This window comes from Rhamphochromis sp. 'chilingali' (assembly GCF_963969265.1).
Source record: "Rhamphochromis sp. 'chilingali' genome assembly, chromosome: 9".
Taxonomy (NCBI): domain Eukaryota; kingdom Metazoa; phylum Chordata; class Actinopteri; order Cichliformes; family Cichlidae; genus Rhamphochromis; species Rhamphochromis sp. 'chilingali'.
The window spans coordinates 32,480,400-32,502,435 of NC_137936.1; the positions used below are offsets into that span (position 1 = coordinate 32,480,400).

The 22,036-nt window shown below is 38.2% G+C and overlaps 1 protein-coding gene across 2 annotated transcripts in view; it reads right to left on the reverse strand.

Moving 5' to 3' along the window:
* LOC308403053 (synaptotagmin-2-like) overlaps nucleotides 1-20,258 on the reverse strand; it is a 28,059-nt gene extending 7,801 nt beyond the window's left edge. Inside the window, exons 1-3 of one of the 2 annotated variants that reach the window (XM_080892294.1) lie at nucleotides 19,968-20,258; nucleotides 1,700-1,928; nucleotides 1,422-1,582 (exon numbers count right to left, since the gene is read on the reverse strand). In XM_080892294.1, the coding sequence (XP_080748420.1) occupies nucleotides 1,422-1,582; nucleotides 1,700-1,904 (366 nt within the window). In that variant the 5' untranslated portion in view covers nucleotides 1,905-1,928; nucleotides 19,968-20,258. Of the gene's footprint in view, nucleotides 1-1,421; nucleotides 1,583-1,699; nucleotides 1,929-6,833; nucleotides 6,966-19,967 lie in introns of those variants that run through there. The other variant, XM_080892293.1, reaches the window with a different exon arrangement.
* Nucleotides 20,259-22,036: the final 1,778 nt, after the last annotated feature.

Below are 22,036 nucleotides of genomic sequence, written 5' to 3' on the forward strand. Positions count from 1 at the left end.
ATTTTATAGGATTTATTTTTAAGACTTCAAATTTGTTAACCTGCATCTCTTTAAATTAATGTGGCAAAATAAATGTTTCTCCTTTCACCTCACCATTATTACAAAACTAAATCAGGATTAAAGGGCACAGCCAGCTATTTGAATTTTGTTAGAGCCTTACTGCTTCAATATGATTTTTCTTATTAAGTAACTTAGGTGATCTTGACTTTGTAATCTTTTCTTTGGGTCATCCAGTGTCGTCACATCCTACCTCCTCCTTGAGTATTACCATAAAACGAAGAGATTTGCAAATCTTTGGCTCACCATGCAGTTTTATCATCACCGTTTCCATGTCTCCCAAACAACCAGCCATGCCCTTTATCACATGCACAGATTAATAGTGTTAACAGTCTTGGATATCATATTTTAATCCAATACTTTCCATATTGGTGTGATTTACAGTAACATTGTCCCGAGAACAATGTGTTAGATGGTTAGACTCTCCTCTCTGGGGTTTATGGAGCACATCATAGCTTTCCATTGTTACATTCTCAAGCTATCATACCAAAAAACTACAAAATAATGGGGAGGAAATTAAAAAAAGAAAGAAAGAAAAAATAGCAAAGGAAGCTACAACTTTCATTCCATGAAACCCCCCTCCGCCCTGGGGGCCAGAGAGCATCGACATGAGCTATCCACCTACCGTAGAGCAGGGGTCCACCACAGTCAAGAAACACGAGGCACACACAAGACACAAAGCGGAAAAGGAGGAGAGCAGAGAGAGGAAGAGATTCAACTCACAAGACACCAAACACACTTCAAAAAGAGAGGCAATCAACACCACCACCACCACAATCATGATGAGAAATGACACGCTTGTTTTAGGCTCAGGGCGATAATTTCACATTGTGGACACAAGCAGTTGATTGCTTTAATTAACTGTACAGGGGCAGTCTATGGTAATATAAGCTGTTTAGCCCATCAAATTAAGAATTTATCCTTAACTTTATAGCACTTTGATTCACAACTTCCTGATGTTTCTGCAGGCCTCATCCTTTCATCCATTACCTTTTAATATGATAAGCTTTGTTTTATAAGTTGACGAAACATTCTCTGCTCATTCTTTGCCACATTGCAATAAAGTGTGCCGTTTTTCACCATGGAGCACAATGGAGCACACGTTTAAACAACCACAACAACAACAACAACAACACAAATTGAGGGGAAGAGAGCTCTCCTTGTGTCCTCTACAGCCTGGGCTAAAAAAGCTGCTGGTAAAAGATCAGATTTAGTTAGCAACATTGTTAAAATCTGGGCAATAACTATCATAATAAATAATAACAACTTGAATAATAAATTATTGTTGACATAATCGACAAAATTTCACCAATGCATCTTGTAACCTTGACTCTTTAGCATGTAGGAAGCGCGAGGCATCATACCTCACCACCCTGCATGTTCTTCATGTTGAAGCCATCCTTTCCCTTCTTTCCTTTCTTGTTCTTCTTCTTCTTGCAGCAACATTTTTTGATTATGCAGAAACAGCAGGTGAGGATTAGCAATGCTGCCACTACAGCAATGGCAATCAAAGCCCACGGAGGCACTGTTGATTTCAAAATAAACGAGGAAAAGTTGAGTTTGAATGGAACTTTGGTGTTTGCCAAATGTTAATGTTTTGTAATGCTTGGAATGATGTAAAAAGCTCTGCAGCATTACTTACATGGGATTTTATCAATTTCATTCAAGAATTTGCTCTTGATCTCCTCAAACATGTCATTCTTGCTGATCTCTGTATTGTTCGAGCCAGAAGTTTCTGGTGCTGAGGTGGACATGGCAGCTGAGGTGGGAGCCATGGTCATGGTGGGGGCACTGGTGGGCTCGGCCGCTGCCATGGCCTGTGGCCGTCTGAACAAGTTGAACTTCATTGTCAAAGACTAGGCACAGCGTCCCTGAAACACAAAGAGATCGGATATGAAGCAACAAAAATTGCTTTAGTGGTATCATGGAAGATTTGTCAAAGAAAGTGAAAAATATTGAAAAACTATTGAAATATTGAAACTCATTATGACTCAGGAAGTCATAATGGAACATCAATCAAATTTAGCCATCTGCACCAACAACAGCGGCAAAAGACTGAAGTAACTTCTTAAGAGGGGTGGCAAATACATTAGGTTACCTATTCACTAGGGGTGCAACGATACACAAAATTCACGGTTCGGTTAGATCCTTTGGTGTCAGGGTTCGATATTTTTTCAATACAAAAAAATGTTCATGCCTTTTTAATTTGTCATTTATTAAGATTATAAATATATATTTAAGTCAAAAGTAGTTTTTAAATTTAATGTTGCTGAAACAACAAAATAAAAATATCTATCTGATCGAGGAATCACTCATCTTTGGAAAAGAGAGTTTATTACAGAGAAATGGCTCTTTCCAAAATAAAAGCTATACTATCCGCTTCTTCTGGGCTATATTCTCAGCAGCATATTAAACATATCAGGTCCCCATAAGGAGAATCATGTGCTAACGGCTGTCTAAATGACTCGGGTAAAGTTTGTAGCATGTGTGTTTGTTGTTTTTGTCTGCTTCCACTTGTCTTTGCACTAGGATGATGTCGGTGTAAATGTGCAGTCATATTCATTGTGTTCCCACTAGTGCTGTCAGCGTTAATCTTGTTAAAATGACATTAACGCCATAACTCGGCAAATCTCCATTAACGAGTTACCGTGGATCGCCCCGTGCGTGGGGCTAAGGCACTAGTTCCCACCAATTGAGCATTGCATGGCACATCCGACATATTGTTTTACTTTTGTCCATGACACGCTTACCATCAGGGTCATGCTTCACATGAAAACCAAGATAGTTCCAAACGCCAGATCTGAATGAGGGTGGGAGAGGTTCAATTTCGGGTAGCATTGAGGCAGTTGCCATGTTGCAACGAGCTTAGCTTCTGTCTTGCTAGCTTGCGCTGCGCTCAGTGGATCTGCACTCGACAGTGCAGCCTAGGCGGGCGGAGTAGTCGAACACAGATCCACTGAGCGCTCAACACAGACAGCATCGTCAGAAGAAAAGTTGATAAAATAAATCAAAAATTTTGTATTGTTTGATACACATGCCTACCGAACCGAAAGCACTATATCCAACGGTTCAATATCAATACGAGTATCGTTGCACCCCTACTGGTTAGTAATCTAAAACTCCAGAAAGCTGCTAAATTGATTTTATTCTGACTTGCTTTCCATTATAATTTTTAATTTTATGTTTGAGTGATGATGACCTTGAGAGCTGCAACTCAACTCTGTGAAAGATGGGGAGTATGAAAACAATGCTTCATCTGGGACTCATCACACTCATCACACAAGTCACAGAAGTTGAAAGCCCTTGATGTTGCTGATGATATGAGAATTTAGTGTGTGTGTGAAACTGTGACCTGAGATGATTACACCTCCACCTTAAAACACAATGATCTTCCAGACCTAAAGGAGAGTCTAAAAAGTTATCCAAAATTAAAGGATACGTGAGTATCTGTACATGTACATGATGGCACAATTGTTAAATGATTTTCTAGAATAATCAATACATAAACAGCATCATTTTGTCAAGTAAGTATAAAGAGAGACATTAAAGATGAATAATTAGTTTATCTTAATGACTTGAACCCAATAACTGCTTGAACCAGAAGAAAACAGCTGCTAACTCAAATTTAGCAAATGTCAGTTGCTTGTCAAACCGCAGAGCATTGTTACTTAAAATATATATGATGAGTGAGCTTTAGAGGTCCTTAAGATAGACCTTATTATATGTGACAGAACCATATCTAAGCGTCTATTTTTCTGGAAAAATACCAGAAACACCTTCCCTGACATGACGAATCATGCTTCTCTGTCTGGCAACCCGATGGGTGAGTCTGGGTTTGATGGTTGGCAGGAGAAAGATACTTGTCCAACTGCATTGTGTCAAGTATAAAGTTTGGTGGAAAGGGAATTATGGATGAAGAACTTTACTGGCCTGCACAGAGCCTTGATCTCAACCCAATAACATACCACTGAGATGAATTAGAGTTCACATTTCGAGCCAAGCCTTCTTGTCCAATATCAGTGTCTGATCTCACAAATACACTTCTGGAATAATGGGCAAAAATTCCCACAAAAATCAGACTCGTAAAACTTGTGTAAAGCCTTCTCAGAAGAGTTTAAGCTGTTCTGGCTGCAAATGTTGGACCAGCATCACACAACCCTATGGATGAAGAATGTATGTCACTCAAGTTCAGTCATTTGAAGGTAAATGACTGAATAGTTTTGGTAATAGGGGTTTTCTTCTACCAACCAACTAATCTGTATTTATTTTTATTATTTATAACCGACGAATCAATGATCAGACCAATAAATAGTTGAAGGTTCCACCTTAAGAGTTCAAATGTTTTAAGATCAATCTTAAAATAGATTCTGAAATTTTATAGACTTAAGTTTAACAGGTTAGACATAGCTGGAGATCTAAGCTGCGACTTTAAATAGCATAAGAAGGCAGTCATCTAAATCAGTTTCACCTCCCAACATACTCTAATAAAATGAGTGTCTTCTCAGAAGGGCCCTCTTTTAACAGATGACAACTCCAATTTAACTCTCAGCCCCAAGTGAGCATTATGTTATGTATTCTCTGTTTGCTCTTTGCATGACTGCTGGTGGCAGCAACAACACTAACATTTACTGCTGAGCACAAATGTCAATGCTCTGGTCTAATTGAAGCTTGCTGTTTGTCAAAGTGCTGCAGATCGCTAGATGAATTTGAAAACACCTGCTTTAGTTTTAATTAACTATGAATAACTGTATTATAGTGCTGGGACAGGATTGTTTCCTACTGCATTTAGTCATTTATTTGATTACTATGTATGTCTCAGGAGCATAATGGTTTAAATTGTGTCAGTAAGACTACTTATTTACCACAGTGTGATATATTTCTAGGAGCTGCTGCTCTGACTGATATGTTTTTTTAAAACTAAATAATATGATTTTGATGCTGCCTTTACTCTTTCATGAGCCCCACAAACTCAGCATAGTGCTTAAGAATAACTGGCAGCTTGACATCCTTTTATTCGTTTTGTCACTCTGCTAATGTTTCCACATTTATTTGTTTTTCACTCCAGGGTAAAGAATTCAAAGAAATAAAGCAATTTAAGAGAAAAGGTCATGGAATTAAGATGTGTTCAAGCAACTAAGGAAAATGTAACATGATTTACATATTTTTTTAAATTGCTAAGCACATTAGGTATAATGTTTTATATCCATGCTATGGATGTAAGACAAGTATAGAATTAGTACTGGCAACTAAGTTTGCTAGCGTTACACCTTTTTTTCAGTTGATCTACTGTGATCTGCTCGAGTTTCTTACTATAAAAGATGTAATAACTAAAAAAAATTGTACTTTTTATTGTGTAAGCTTTAAAGTACGATACTATCAGCTTTTTATCAGCTGTTTGCTTGCTATTACACTGTTATTTTACAGTGTTTCTACTGTTATTATCATCAAACTTTTATTGTTGTAAAATGTACATACATGTCCTCCTCATATAACGTGAATCCAGTTTATTGTCTTTCTTGAACTATACGGTAGCTCCCCACAATTCTTTGCAACACCTGGTTAGAGAAATGCTTGCACAAAGAAGAGGTCTGGTCATCTGTAATTAATTGCTTCAGGAGTCTCAGCCATTGTGGCTCATTGCTAGCTGTTCTCAACTATGCAAATAGTAGATGCATATACAGAACTATCATAGTCTAAAAACACTAAATAAATGCACAGTAGCTAGATGTTAATGTTTTTTTCTATAGATATCACCATTTACAGTATTCAACTGTATCCACAAAAGTCCCTCCAGTCATACAGAGATTTGCTACAGCGAGCTTATGTGTCATTATCAAAGGAAGTGGTCCGCAGCTAAGGATATCAGTACCTCAAAGTAAAAGTGAACTGTCAGAATATGGCAAACATAATGATGATAAAACCCAATCTTAATTGATTTGCAGCCCACAGATCGATAAGTATTGCATTTCAACATGTGCACTTTAGCACAGACTTTCTATTGCTGTAAGGTAGACTGTGCACTGTTCACATACAGTGGTGGTCTATGTGCTGTGGGCAAGCACATCATTGTTGCTAAGCAATACTGATAACGTCTATAGCTGAAGTGACCAACCAATCAAATAACCAGTTGGCTCAAGGCCAGTGTCAAGTCACTGCCCAAGTGGTGGGCATGACATGATACGAATGCAGACTGCTGCCACTGAGCTGAAATGTATAATGGTTATGAATAAAGTTTTTGCTCCAGCAAAGGTTCTTCAAAAACATTTTATTCATCACCTGCCCGTATCTTTCATTTGTCTCTAAACCCATCCTCACCCCTAAAATGAAGCACATCTGAGACTGCAATGTTAAAAAAAATCCTAACATTAAGTCAGATATGATTTTCTCCACTACCCGAACTTCCCTAAGTTAATTCTGTCTCCTCTGAGAAGAGCAGTGATGAGAGAAGCGACTGAATGGAAATAGAATACAATATGCCCATACCTTCCCCTCTTATTTTAGCCTACCTTCTACCTCTGTGCCATTAGCACTCAGTCCTTATCTCCCTAGGATTTCGGCAGCTCACCACTGGCCGATATCACTCAGTCACAAAAAACAGGCTCGGACACATCCTCATTCATAAGTAGGATCAGGTCCGGAGAATACAGTGCAACCAAAGCAGTTTGATATGGTTTACCCAGTTTAAAATGCAGAGAAGATTCCTCTAAGATAACTGTGGTCCAGTTGTGCATCTTAACTCATTTTTAATCTACAAAGATCTTCAAGACAAAACTCACCAGTCAAATGTGGTATTCCCCTCGTGGGGTGGCCCATCCAATCAATAAGTGTTTGGGTTACAGTTCCTCAGAGCTGTGGTAACATAGTCTGATCTCTCCCATAAGCAGAGACTGCAGTCTCCTCTCACTTCTCTCCACTGCAGCACTACACCCCTCCTCCTCCCCCTCCTCTTCCTCCTCCTCCTCTGTCCAATGCACACCATCGCCCCCATTTTCCACCCTCCCATCACATATTTCCCTACACCCTCTCTGTCTCTCTGTTCAATGTACTTATGTACGCAACCTCTTTACCTCTTTCTCTCCATCTTTCTCATTCCCCCAGCCTCATTTGTGATGCTGCTCACACAGCTGATTGCAGCATGCCACTCTACGGTCTAGTATTGGAGGGCAGTTGTAAAAGATCAATATGCACAGACTCTAGGGTGAGGTTCATGTTAATAAAGCCACAGCCTGCACAAGTCAGGAATAAAAAGCAAAAGTATGCACTAGGACAGCTGAAAAAGTCTTAAGGCGGTGCAGTTTTTTGTTTGCTTGTTGTTGTTTTTTAAATCAGATCTACTCCATGGAATTAAGTGGTTGCTAACAACTGATCTCAGAAGTATGATTTAACCCTCTGAATAGACCATCTCTGTTAAGTCATTCAGAGTGAACAATTGAAACAAAGAGTGATTACTCCTATTTGTCCGGTGTTCACTGATCCCTCAGGAGACTTGTCAGTGATGATTAGAAGTGAGGAGATAACAAACAAAAGCATCTTCTCGAGTTGCAATACAAACAAAACGTATCCCACTGTATTGAGCTAAAACTATTACATAATGAAACGTGCTGTTTGAGCCAGAGACCTACGCAGATGCAGAACTAAACATATGAGGTTTAAAAATTAAACTTTAGGTGCCTGTAGCCGACCTTGCGTGATAAATGTGTTTCAAATGTTCAACATCCCTAAAGCAGTTATGTTTGTACATGTTTGAACTCTTTGCAATGCTGGCATTTAACCTTTTTTTTTCTTGCTTTTGCCTGAAAACCTTTTTCTTTCAGTGCTCTCCTTGGGGAAATGCCTTTCTAAATGCTTAAGTTCAGCTGTCATCTGTTAGATGCCTGGCTTGATGTGGCTATTCTTGCAGTATGTCAGGTTGCAGTGCATTTAGCTGCTTCTACCAGAGGAGGGCAGGAATCTCATATAAAACTGCTGCATCACAGAGCATATTCTTTTTTTCTTTTTGAGAACTGCAAAGTTATGCCCAGAGACATTTGTCTTCTCTGCTTTGCAGGGTCAGTTTTGATCTGCTAAATGCATTTAGCTATGGAAAAAAAATGACACAGTGTTCCTCTTTTTAGATAGAATATTAAACTGTGGATAAGTCACCACAGTATTATGCTTGAATAGGCCTTAATGTTTTCTCCTGCTTTTTTTTTTGTGATTTTCTCGTAATATCAAAAGACTTATCCTTCAAAAGACTATTTTAACATTTTCGCTCTAGGAGTGAATTAAAAAATGCTGCATTCATCTTAAAAGCTTAATGCTTTAATTAGAAGTTAATGAATTGGTAGAGTGAAATGGCTGTGCAGTGGGGCCATGGGAGCAGAAATGATCTGGCTTTGAAGAAAATAAGCAGCTAGGGGGAAGTTAGGTGGGTTATATGGCCAATTCATGGATTTGTGTAAGATATTTTAAGATATAGGGCATTTAAGTTACTACTGCTTAAGTAGTGATGTCTGCACTTTTTAAGGTTTTTAAGTTAAGCCATTGTAATAAAGGAGATTGTAAATGAACAGACTGTTAGATGTTATACAATCTATTTTTTCTTCACGATAAAGTATATCTTATGTTATTATCTCATCTTTAATTATTTATTTAAGACACTCTTTTGCCTTGCCCTAGATTGCATGGGGCTCCTTCATGAAACTGATATGCCTGTTGTCCTTCTTTTTTTTTTCTTACTTGATTTCTGGTTGTTCCCTGGAGTGACCCGATATGGCCTGACACCTCGTGGCAGAGCAATTTAACGAAACCAGGAAAAATATGAGTAAGCTGTAAAAACCTCTTCTGAGAAGTCAGTGACTGTTTTGCTTTTTTATTCTTATGAAATGTATTTTTAATAAATTATTTATTTTTGATATCAGCAGCATATTAGCATTAGAGCTCCCATAGATATGAAGAAATAGAAATCGCAAGATGGCCGCAAAATAACCAAAACAAACAATGAAACAAAAACAAAATGCTCAATCAATAAGATAATACCAGTCAGATTAAAAGATCGTGGATGGATTTTTTTAAAGCTATATGTTAAAATAGGTGTTAAAGATTTATTAAAATTGTTACAGTATATTTTTCAGTTAGTGTGAGATTGTTGCAAAATTCTCATTCTGCCCTTAACCCCTCTCCAAAAAACTGTGCTTTTACAGTATGGTTTACTGAAATTCCCACTGTATTGTGGGATACTCAGCTTCTCCCTGGTTCTTGCATTCTTTTATGAGCACCTGTGAATGAATAAACTTTTCCCTCCCTCTCCATCCCTGCTCTCTAGTGGATGAGTCAGGCCTGAGCACTGTGCAACATTAGGAGGTCAATAAGAGCAACACAGCTACTATCAAAGCCTCACATAGTAAACATATGCAGAGGGCAGCTGCTGACAACGTGTTCCCCGTGCTGAGTTGTGCTGGGACATTTTTGTTGAGATGACTTATCTCCTCTGAGGCAGCAGAGACGATGTGGAAAAAACTGCACCTCTCCAGCTCCTGCAGGGAGTGCTGCAATGCAGGGGTGTAATGGAGAAATACGAAGCTAGAAGGCAGATTGTCCAATAGTCAGCTAGCAACTCTCTTCCTCCACTTCCTGCCTTGTTTCTTGTTTCCTAATTTCTTTCATCTTTTATGCCTGTCGTCGTAGCATTTTTCCTTCTAGCCATGTCTCTGTGTACCACTCATACACACATGCATACGCTGTATCCTGCTCCCTCTCTCTCTATCACTCACACACACACACACACACACACACACACACACACACACACACACACACACACACACACACACACACACACACACACACACACACACACTCATCATCTTCTGGCCAGTCATTACTGCAGCACAGGCAACAATAAACAGAAAAGACCATATGCTTGTAGTTGGCTCTGTATATCACTTGCAGTGTTTGGGTGTCTCAGAAGTAGCAGTTGGTCAGCATGGGGACAGTGTGTGTGTGTGTGTGTGTGTGTGTGTGTGTGTGTGTGTGTGTGTGTGTGTGTGTGTGTGCGTGCGTGCGTGTGCGTGCGTGTGCGTGCGTGTGCGTGTGTGTGTGTGTGTGTGCGTGTGTATGCGTGTGTATGTGTATGCGTGTGTATGTGTGTATGTGTACACTTTACACCGAGTAGCTGGAATGATGTCATTCATCTAAGTGAAAGATGGGCAAGCCTTGACAACTCCATCAATGTCAACATGACAACATGTCAGCAAGTGAAAAAAGATGATGAAAACTGGGGCACTTTTATGAATTTGTTACAAAAAGTCACTTTATTAATAAAACAAAAGGGCTGCTGGGCAAAGTCTTAAAGCCAAATAATAAAGCAGGCCAGAAGCTAGACTTGAAACGGGAATGTTGCTATTAGGGTATGCACCATATATTTAGACTGTCAACACGACAGTCTAAATATGGGCGATCGTGGCTCAAGAGTTGGGAGTTCGCCTTGTAATCGGAAGGTTGCTGGTTCGAGCCCCGGCTTGGACAGTCTCGGTCGTTGTGTCCTTGGGCAAGACACTTCACCCGTTGCCTACTGGTGGTGGTCAGAGGGCCCAGTGGCGCCAGTGTCCGGCAGCCTCGCCTCTGTCAGTGTGCCCCAGGGTGGCTGTGGCTACAATGTAGCTTGCCATCACCAGTGTGTGAATGGGTGGATGACTGGATATGTAAAGCGCTTTGGGGTCCTTAGGGACTAGTAAAGCGCTATATAAATACAGGCCATTTACACAGCCGTCACAACTCGTACAGACGCTGTTTATGACAGACATTTTGACTTTGACATATAGCATGAGAACAAGACTAGGTCTAACAATAACTCATTTACATTTTAAGATCCCCTTGAGTCATTCATGCTGATTTTTCCTCTGCTTCACATATAGGCAGCAGGTCCAGCTAACACCATGTTCTAACAAGAATAATAAAAGTTTGAGATACACACACAGAGAGATGTGGAAAACCTGACTATAATGTGATAAAGATTAAGCCCTGTTTGTCCATGCCAATGCAGAAGTGAGAATAGATTAGGAAGTGTAAGAGAAAATGAGTGGACTGTGAGTCTCTAGACTTTACTTACTGATTTTCTTACATATGGCAATGCAGGTCATGATAATCAAGCAAAGATGGCACAGAGTATATCAGTGTGTATTCCATCACTCCAGTGAAATCACTTGAGCTGATTTTACAAACTTTGCAGACAGAGAGAACAAATAGAAGACCATCTGCAAAATACTTTAACATGTTTTCCCCTTTTTGGCTTGAACGTTCAAGTCATAGTATTTATTTGCAGTCAATAGATTGCAAACACAATTTGCTGGAAAGCAGCCATCATAAACATTATAAATTACACCTGTGCTTCATATACTTATTTGACATTTGTGGAGGATCTAAGTACTTGGCATTTTCTAGCAGTACGATAAAATGTGGCCCAAACAAAGGCAGATCCACACGTTTCTTGTGGATTTGGGGACACTGACAATGGAGGACTGGAAACAACACAAAGACTGTACCAATTTCTAGAATGGCTGTGTTTTGTTTTTATCTATGTACAAAGTTATCAGAACAGCACATTTTCACAGCAGGCATTTTCAGTTCTCATAACTATTAAGATTAATAATAACCACTTTCTTCAAATGTTCAAACTGTATTAGTGAAATTTTCATGATAAAGTGAGTGTACACTTTAACAGGACACAGAAACTGATATAGCTGAGAAAAATTCAGCCATGACTCATTTTATTATTTTTATTTTATTTTATTATGATTTCTTTTCTATTGGGGCTTTTAAAAATGTCTTGGGAGTCTTTCTGGTCACCCACTGGACAACAACTTTTTCAGCAGTGATTAATAAATGTCCACTTGTTTATTTTTGCTCTAATGAAAGAAATGTCGGCACAGTAAATTCAGCATGGGAGCAATTAAAACAAACAATATTGGTTATGTGTGGTATAAAGGTGCTGAATGAGAGGACAGCTAATTGATCTCTGGGAAAAATGTGTGTGTCCTTTGACTTCTTCCCAAAGTGCACGGCAATATGTCTGTGAAGGTTCTCAGTCATCCAGGTCATCGTAGTCTAAGGAGCTTGGAAAAAGAAAAGCGTCTGGACTTCTTTGAGTTTAAAGTTTAACCTCCTAGGACCTGGTGTCCACATATGTGGACATCACATTTTTGGGATGTCTGGACCAAAACACTTATTTTTTCCTCTACAAGGGCCTGATATACACTTACAAGGGCATTATACTGCCACTGTTCTATCAAAATTTAAAATGAATGTCCTCATATGTGGATCTAATTTTTCTCAGAAACAAAAATTCGGTAAAAAAAATAAATAAATCTGGCAATTCTTTGTTTTTAAATTCATCAGGTCGCAATCAACCAAAATAGCAAAGAAAAATTAAAAATGCATACCATGAAAGAGTCTTAGGAGGTTAAAGAAGTCCAGACGCTTTTCTTTTTCTACGCTCCTTAGACTACAATGACCTGGATGACTGAGAACCTTCACAGACATACGTGTCCTTTGAATGATTAAACAGCAACAGCCAAACAAAATCAAACTTCAAGTTTGGCTGTCCAGAATAAATAGAAAGCACATTTTATAATGCAGTATATTACCATCCACTTACAAGTGGAAAATAATTCTATTCACATGGGCAAAGCTAACAGAAGCTATTAACCACAAAGCATCTTTCCACTAAATTTCCCCTGTGTGCATCCATGTATATTAGCTTACAGGCAAACTACTGCAACTATCACGCCCACAGACTATTTCTCTGTGATGGGAAGTTATTGGGGGATAAAAGAAAAATGATAGACAAAAAAATGATTGCAGATCTTCAGTTGGGGGGGGGGGGGGGGGGGGGGGGGGGCAATTTGTAAAGCCTTGTTATGGAAGTTTGTCTATTAAACATTTAAGTAATATACTTCTTTTTTTTTAAGTTCTTTTGAGTTCCTTTCTTTTGTTTTGATGGTGTCGACTGTGAGTAGATAATGCATTATGATTGAAATTCTGACTGATAATACTTTTACAGACACTAATATGGTTAAGGTCAGTAAAGGTGTCAATAAACCCACTATCTCCATTTTTTTCATAGAAAAATAAAGACATGTTTTACCTGAACTTTAAGCATATATTGAACTCTAAATATGAATAAAATAAAATAAAATAAAAAAACAACTCTGTGACAATATAAAAGGGGTCATTGAAAAGCCTTTTCACATTTCACAGACTTTGAAAATTATCACCAGAGTCTGCAGCATTTCTTTTCTTAACTTTCTGCAACTTTTTCTCTTCTTTCACCACTTTTACAGCATTGTTACAGCTGCAACAGGAAGCTGTTTTCAGTTCAAAAGTAAGAATATAAATAAATAATGGAAAACTGGTGGTGACAAATGCTACGTGGCAAATGATAAAGAATTCCCCAGTAAAGATCCAAATTAAATGATCTAAATTTAACATCTCTCCATTATACCCAGTGGGGGACAATAAATAGAAGACTTAAAGTACAGAGTATTGCTGTATCTACAATTAATGTCCTAGTTATAATGAAATGTAATCATTTGTAAGTTTAAGCCATTTAAAGAAAATATAGATTATTTTCTTTAAAGAAGTTAGAAAACAAGGAAGCTACATGATACAGATTGCAGAGTAGAGTTTAATGGGTTTCAGGAGCATATTTCAACTCAGTTGATAGGTTTATGTAGAAGTTAGTTTTTATATATCAGATAAGTCAGGTGGATAGTATTTCTACTGTTATAGTTATTTTTGTCTTTGATGATATTCTGGAAATTTTATAAAGCTCATAGCAGCAAGTTTTGCACTCAGTTGCTTGTTTGTATGTTTTTTCATTCAAAAAATAGTCTCACACCTAAAAGTGACAACATCCCAACACTCTTCTTTGTGCAAGCCAATATAAAACTGGTATTAATCAAGTATAGTACAAATATTGACAACGTGGTCATAATCTGTAGCCTTGCTGGCCATATTCTCTGGTCTGTGTTTTAGATCCTTTTCAACACATCTGTCTTTATCTGCTTTTTTTGGGAATTTTAAGTCAGGTACAGCTAACAATATAGTACCAGATCACAGCTGAGCCGCCCTCCAGCTGGTCCAGTGTGAAACCAACCATAGAGGGCCTGCGTGTAATCTTGTGGAGAAATTAAAATCATAGTTGAATGTTTTCTGTTGGTGTGGTCGCCCTTATGTAACTTTTCATTGTGTTAAAGAAAACAATGAAGGAGACTGTTACAGAAAAAGTTTGTATTAGCATCTACATTGTAAACATTTTCTAAACTCAACTGGGTCATTTTGGTGTCTTTAACTGGAACAAATATTGAGTGGAAACAGAAAGTCAAAAATAAAAGTCCATGGACATGGTTGAATACAAGACAGGACTCGTGTGTTTTAGATGGAAGTCCGGCCCATCTAAGACTGGATCTGTAAGTTCTCATTGCTTAAGTGCCATGAATGCACAAAGATTCAGTGTGTACATAAGGAAAACTGAGACCATCATCACAACTAACAAGCACACAATCTCTAGCTCCAATTGTTTACAATTTAAGATTGTTTAAGCTGGATCAAATGCTGCACTTTACGCTAGTACATATAGGCTGTGAATAGAAGGGAGGAGGGGCACGCCATTTAGAGACTAAGAAGGAAGAAAAAAGAGAGACAATACACCACACCACCACCAGTGAAGGATGAGTTGTCCAAATGCATAGATCTGGGACAACAAGACAAATCAGTGCTGAGTAAAGAGAAGCCAGGAGGAGCACTAGTTCAGTAAGCAACTAATTATATGATCCATCTGACTTCTCTACATTTCCTCTAGCCTCAAAACCATTTTACATCAGATTTCATTGTAGACTCTCGCTAATTAAATAAAGAGCAATAATTTCCCCACTTATTCGTCCTCAAAAACATACATAACAGAGCTTCCATTTTTGCAGGACGATATTTACAGGATATATAAGTCTGCTAAAATCTAAAAGATCTGAATATCTTTAAAGACCATCATATATCAATCTTAACATCCCCCATTTTCTGCTCCACCAAATTTCCAGATCTGTCAAGGGTTTGATGCTGAGAGAGGATAAGACAAACTAGCATCATTAAAAAAAATTCTCATCAGCAAATCCTCACAAACAGGTCTGCACTCTGCCTCAATATGTGGAAAGACATGAGGATCATTTTTATTGTTCTGTTTTTTTCGCATGATCAGATATTTGGTGTAATAGATGTATTAGAGGTAATGCTCCAGCAATGCTCCAGACTTTTGCATCTGGCCAGTGTAAGACTGAATGACCAGCAGACCATAGTAAATGCAGTAAAAAATAATAAATATCTTGTTTGACAAAAGGATGCCCTGCTGTGAGCTACTTTTTTGCATTCCTTGCAGTATTCCACATTGTTACTGCATCGATTGGCTTAGCTTGATTTGAGCGCCTAAACTGACCACAAGAAGCTGATGTATTCTTGACTGTGTTGCGGACTGAAAGCAGTTCAAGCAAAAGAAGTCAGATTCAGTATTGGCGCTGTGTATTGACACACAGAACAGATCCTTACAGACCAGTCATTCGCCTATTATCCCTGAGCAGTTATCTGTTAAACTGATGGAATTCAACTGGAAATATACTGCAGCACCAGCAAAGACACTAATTCAGCAGCTTTCACAGCAAAACTACAGCAACAACATTCCTCTCATTCCTCTTAAATGCTGTGAAAATGCTGCCTATCAACGTGAAAAAAAATCATCAAATGTCATGCTGTGACATGGCACTCTTTATATTCACTGTACCAGTAAATGGTCCATGTGCACACACACACACAAACGTTGCTATCTGTAAATGAAAAACATCATTCTGAGTGTGCTTCATGTACACTGATGCACCTGACAGGCTGTGAATGAGGATATAGGTTGACAGGAGGGGGATTATAGACTGCAGAACAGCCTCCCATTTCATGAACCATCAAGCAGCAGAAGTGCCCCAGGCATGCAAACCTGGAAATGTAATGTGGAAACTCAGAGTATCAGGAGCTGACTACAAACAACTGTCTATAATCAGGAATACAACATTAGTGATATTCTGGTTTAGGTAATTTCACTTTTACTCAGTCATTAGGTTGCTATGGCATGCAGCAAAATATGGTTTGTTTGGTTTATTTGGTTATAGACCAGTAGGGTCATTCGAATAAAAAAAAAATTAATTAAAAAACGTGCAAATTTAAAACCATATTATTTTAATATTTTAATATATTTAATTAAGGATATTTTAATTCCCCTACAACCTCCCACTGTATGATAATTGTAATTCCATGTGGAGTTGCGTCTTTTAAAGAGTCCTCTGAATTAAGAGATAAGGCAGAAATATAGAAGCATGTTTTAAGATCCCACAACCTTTCTCTAATGGAGCTCCATTTAGGATACAGCAAAATTAAGATCATGTTAAACTATTCTAATAAAAAAAAAATTTTCTGTTCCAGTTATATTCAGACAGGCAATTTTTTTTTTTAATGCTGCAGCTTTTTAAATTTTTTTTCTTTCATGTTCTTTATTATTAGCATAATAAAAACATTTAAAAATGAATAAAGCATGAAGCAATTTTTAAAACCATTTACCAACCTATAGAAAATTTCTATTTTGTTTGGACAATTAATGCTACTCCTTAACTGAGTCTGGTTGATAAGTTTCCATTGGTGCAGACCTGCTCTTGGAGTGCTTCATATCACACTTTAATTTGAGGCTATTTGGCCTGAAAAGCACTTAATGTGGTGGAGGAAGAGTGTGTACGGGTAAGAGTGGAAATGGGCCAATAAAACTATGTTAACAGCAGCTGGGAACTTAATGCTAACATCAGCATACTGACATGAAAAAGTCATGGCATTACTTTTAGCTATCATATATTTATTTATTGCAAATCGCTTAGTCTACGAACTGCAAAGACAAAATTTATCAGAAATGTTCATAATTACATGGTTAGCATCCCATTTGCTATCAGCATTAAAATGTGAGACAAGGCCTCAAAGGAAACCATCAGTAGGATAGTTGCGTTCTAATATTTGGTGGATTTGTAGTAATTAGTCACAAAGTAAATTTTGGACAGTGTAGATCTTTTCCTCATGATGGTGCCAACTTGAATGCCATAGTAATCCAATAACTGAGGACAAACATTTCATACTAATCTGCAAAGTTGGAGCCCATGTGATACTCTGGGAAAAATTAAAACAATAACCAACATTGTTGTGATACATGTTATTGGGAACAACAAATGCCAGTGGGCTACCTCATTTTGTGTGAAATTATGATAAATTCTGTAAGACTGATTTGATATTCAAACAAAAAAAAGATCAAAACACTGTCACTAGGAAATCACACTGAACACTTAACCATTTAATAGATACGTTACGTCCGTCAAATTACAACTGGACACCCCCCCCCCCCCCCCCCCCCCCCCCCCCCCCCGAGTGAAATGCCATACTGATTTCATCACAACACACCAAGTCCTTGTGTGTCCTCTTTGTATGCAGCTTCTTTGCTACTGCAGCAACAAAAACTGTGCAGTGCAAAACAATACACACTGATGTTATCCTCTTCTTCTCATAGTCCAAAGATTCTTTAGACATTTTAGAAATGACTCAACTGATGTAGTTGAACCATTTTTTTAATGTGTCGTACAACTTTGGAGTCTTGTTGTTAATCTCAAAATCTGTCACTCTTTTTTGATTAGTCACCATAGCAACTTGATCTGGACCATCTTAAAAGTCCTACAGATGAGATGTATAAAATATATGAGAAAGCAAACAAATCAATATTTAGTCATTTGTGTTTATTTAAAAGAAGAAGAAGAAGAACTCTAGACTCTGTTAGGCCACAGTACTGATATATATGCATCCATGATATATGAAGATAGAGCTTCTAACTGGCATAGCTGATATTTGATAACTGGTAAATGAAATCATTGACCATCTTCCAGTTTTTATAGTTTATGATAAGAACTGTACAATTAATAAACTGAACAGAAAAAATAACAATGCAGGTGTGTAAGAGATAAATGTCTAAATGCTTTTAAAACAATGGAATGACAGAGCTGGGTGGAAATAAGATGAGAATAGAAAAAAAATGACATGTGATGTCAGTGGTGCATATAAATGTAATGTCCATGGATAACAAAGGGTCTACAAAATACATCTTAAAAGCATCATGCAATTTGAATAAAACTAAAATAATGTTATTATGATCATGAAAGCAGAAATATGCATGTGCAGATTTAAATCAATGGAGTTGATATTGAAAGAGTAAATTAAAAACAGACTTGGGATAATAAAAGTTACAAGATTTCGTTTTCCAGGTTTATTCAGATTTTGCAATCAGCATTGATGTGTGGCTGTAAAGTCATAAAGTTGCCAAAACTATATGTGATTATATTTTTATTTTACATGGTGTATAAATTCTGTGTAATCCGAAATATATTTAGTGTTGTTATTGAGGTTTCATTAAGGAAACTGGATAAAAAGTAATGCATATTTTATTGAGAATGCTTAGGATTAAACAAGAGTACATGTCTTCCACTGCTTTTAAGATATGTACAGTTAATCAGCAAATGTTAATGTGATATTTTGCTTGATTTTGTTTCATGCAGCTTTCGGTATACTGTTTACATGTTTTTAAAAAAATCACCAAACAAAAAACAAGATGTTACTCTATTGCAGCACAAAATGCGCCATATGTATGCAGCTGCTAACATATTGCACCTGCACATGCACTGATTCATCTCTGCTAATGCATAAAGAAAATCCTCATTTGGCACACATTCTGAGGAGTGTTCCTGTCATGTACTCATAATATCCCTGGGGAGTAAAGAGACTACAGCATCACCTGACCTGTTCACACCTTTGCATCATAATCAGCCCAGGAACAAACGATGCAAAAGAGAGTATTCCCCCTCTTCTGCAGCAAAACGTGAGTCACTTTTAATTGATTAGAAACTAAAAAAGAAAACAGAAAAAAACAGATATTGGAGATGAGATATGGGGCTTAACATATAGAATGTGCCTCCCAACTCAGTATCCATCAGAGGCTGTAATGCAGAGAGCTTTACCTTCAATCACCTTCAGCCAAGCAAATCTAATCTTTTTTAAAGAAAAGGCTGCAATGGAGTACTTAAATTCACCAATCTAAGTACTAATAAGATCACTCAGATTCATTTGAAACACTGAGTTCTGCAGACTCTATGTGGGCCCTTCACTCTTGCTGGCTCAGCAAATTTGACTTTGCACACACTCCCAGTGTATTTTTACTGTATAACATTAAACTGAGTACCATCATCCCTATAGAGCATCCGCACACTAAAGCAAACCAATAAAATAACAGAAACAAAAACAAAACAGTGAGAAAATGAAAAAAATGAAACAAATGAAAATCTGTTACATATAACAATTTAATGTTTGTGCACTAAAAATCTATCGTCGCTCACTGTTAATCAGTTTATAATCATCTTTGTCATAATCAGCCAATGAAAGTCAATTAATATTTGTTTAACAGTGAAATAAAATTCAGTTCTCAAGTTCTATCTCACTCATACGTGCTTTGTTTATTATGTAACATTATACTGCAGCGCTACATGATGCTACGCACCAGTCATTAAGGGACTTACTGGCATGCTTTAAAAGTTCCACTATAGCAGATTCTCTAATACGAGACCCTGCATTAAAAGGAGAAGTGCTAAGACTGTCTGCTCTAATTACCCCTGAGCCATTTATTCTCTCTTTTTCTCTGTGCAGGGCTTTTTTTCTACATTCATCCAGGATGTGTGTAATGAGGCTAGGTGCCTCTGTGACAACTTGCCACACAGCAAAAGAACCAGTAACAGAATGCTTGGACATAGAGGGAAAATGCAGCTTACCTTGCAGAGAGATGTCTCCTAACCAAGGAGAGCGGAAAACAGGGTCAGATATGTTCTTAAAGAGATGAGAGAAGTCTTAATAGTCTGCCCTTTGACTCATCCCACCCTTGAAATACATTGCAAAAAAAGAAAAAAAAAGTAGTAGCAGGTCCCAGTGTCACCTGGGGGAGGTTTCTGTCCTAGAAGACACACATAAACGAGACTCAGTTTGTTGCTAATGCGTGCTCAGATCGGGCAGGGAGGAGAGGATACACTCATTAACATTGTTCTAACACAGTGAAATAAGCACAAGCACCAGAGCCGGTGCAGGTCCACTGCTGTATTTCCCGGCACTGCATGCTCATTGGCTAAGGAGCAACTCAATAAAACCTCTCCTCGTCATCAGTTGGATAGGGAGGGGTCTAGATTTTCTTTGGCACACTAATAGCTGTGCTCCTCCTCTTTTCTTCCTCACTCTATCACTTTTTCCCTCAGTACAAGCAGACAGGGACTGCTGAGCTTTGAGAATTAGACGCAGGAGGAAAACCAGAAAGGGGGGGACAAAGAGAGGAGCAGGAGGGAGTATAAAAACAGGGGGATCGATGAGTGATGAAAAGAAGGGTGAACGTGGAAACCAGCAGTCTGCAGTGCCTCTCAAAACAGAGCTCGATTTAAGGTGCTGTACCTCCCTGCTGCAGGAACTGTATGGGGACCTGAGTGCAGTGAGGTGTGAGCGGAGAGGATAGAGGAAAAGGGGGAGGAGGTGAAAGGGAGAGAGAGGATGGGAGAGGGGGAGTGACTTGGGCTGTTTTTGCTGCAGTATAGAGGCAAGCAGAACACAGATGGGAAGTTTGTTGTTTTTTTTCTGAAGCAGTTAATGTGAAGCAGAAATGGCAAAGTAGTTCACCCACTCTACAGAAGCACCCAACATGTAACTGGTAAATAATTTAGAAAGTAGGATGAGACACATAACTGTGTCATTCACATGGGAGATAGTATTCAACAACAAAAAGTGCAAAGGTCAGTGAGTCAAGGTGATATATGTAGAGCTTTAATGCAGCAGGATGCCAGCAGAGAAATGTCTAGTTTGGTTTGACAGCATATTACTGTATACTTGTCTACTGGCCATCTCTTTAAGGTTTTGTGATATACCATAAGCTTTAAGACGGCTGTTTTTTTGTTTTTGTTTTCTTTTTTTTACTTTTCACATATTTATTTAGTATCTTGGTTTTTAAAGAATGAAACTGACTAAATGAAATCTCATTCTGCCATCTTAATTTGAAATATGGTAGCTGGACAGCCTTCCTCTGCAGTTTCCTCCAGAAAAATCCACGTACTGTGTGGTCGGGGAGAAGCATAAAAATACACAATTTCCAGAAGCACCAATTTCCCCAAACAGTACCTGTAAATGTTTAAAAGAAATGAGGAGGAATGTGTTTGTTTGCGCATAACAGTATCCACTTCTCATTCCTCCTTAACAGCCTAAATCTTTGGCAAATGAAAAGTGTGCTCAGACAGTCTATCCAGCTGATTTACTGGTGCAACATTTGTTAATGAAAAGCAACGACAGGACACTGTTGTGACGGCCAGTTTCACCATTACGCTTATTAAACCTTCTGGGACCATAGCCAAAACTCTGCAGCAAATGGCAGTCAGGCTACCCTTCAAGAGCGACGCACCATTTCGTTGCCTTTGGCGTTACCCTTGACATCCTGTAGCAGTGACCGGGCAGTGCTCGGCGCATTACCCACAATTAGAGCAACACCGCAAGATGTGTCACAGATGCTGCATCACTGAAGCATCCAGGTTTTTTATGAACTTTACATTCTGCTGTGCTGATTTGCTCCTATTCTTGATCAGAGGGGAGGATGATGGAGAAAAAAAAGTTTTGATAGAATCCAATTATTCAGCCAGAAGATATTTGGTGATTGCCTCCTGCTGAACGTTATAGCAATAAATTGGAATAGATGAAAGGTGGTAATTCAACATGGAGATTAGAGGCAGAATATGTGCCTGAAGCAGCTGTGAAGGTCTGGTTTCATAAAGGTGAAGCAGGGAGTCTAATGAGGCTCACATATAAAATGAAGATG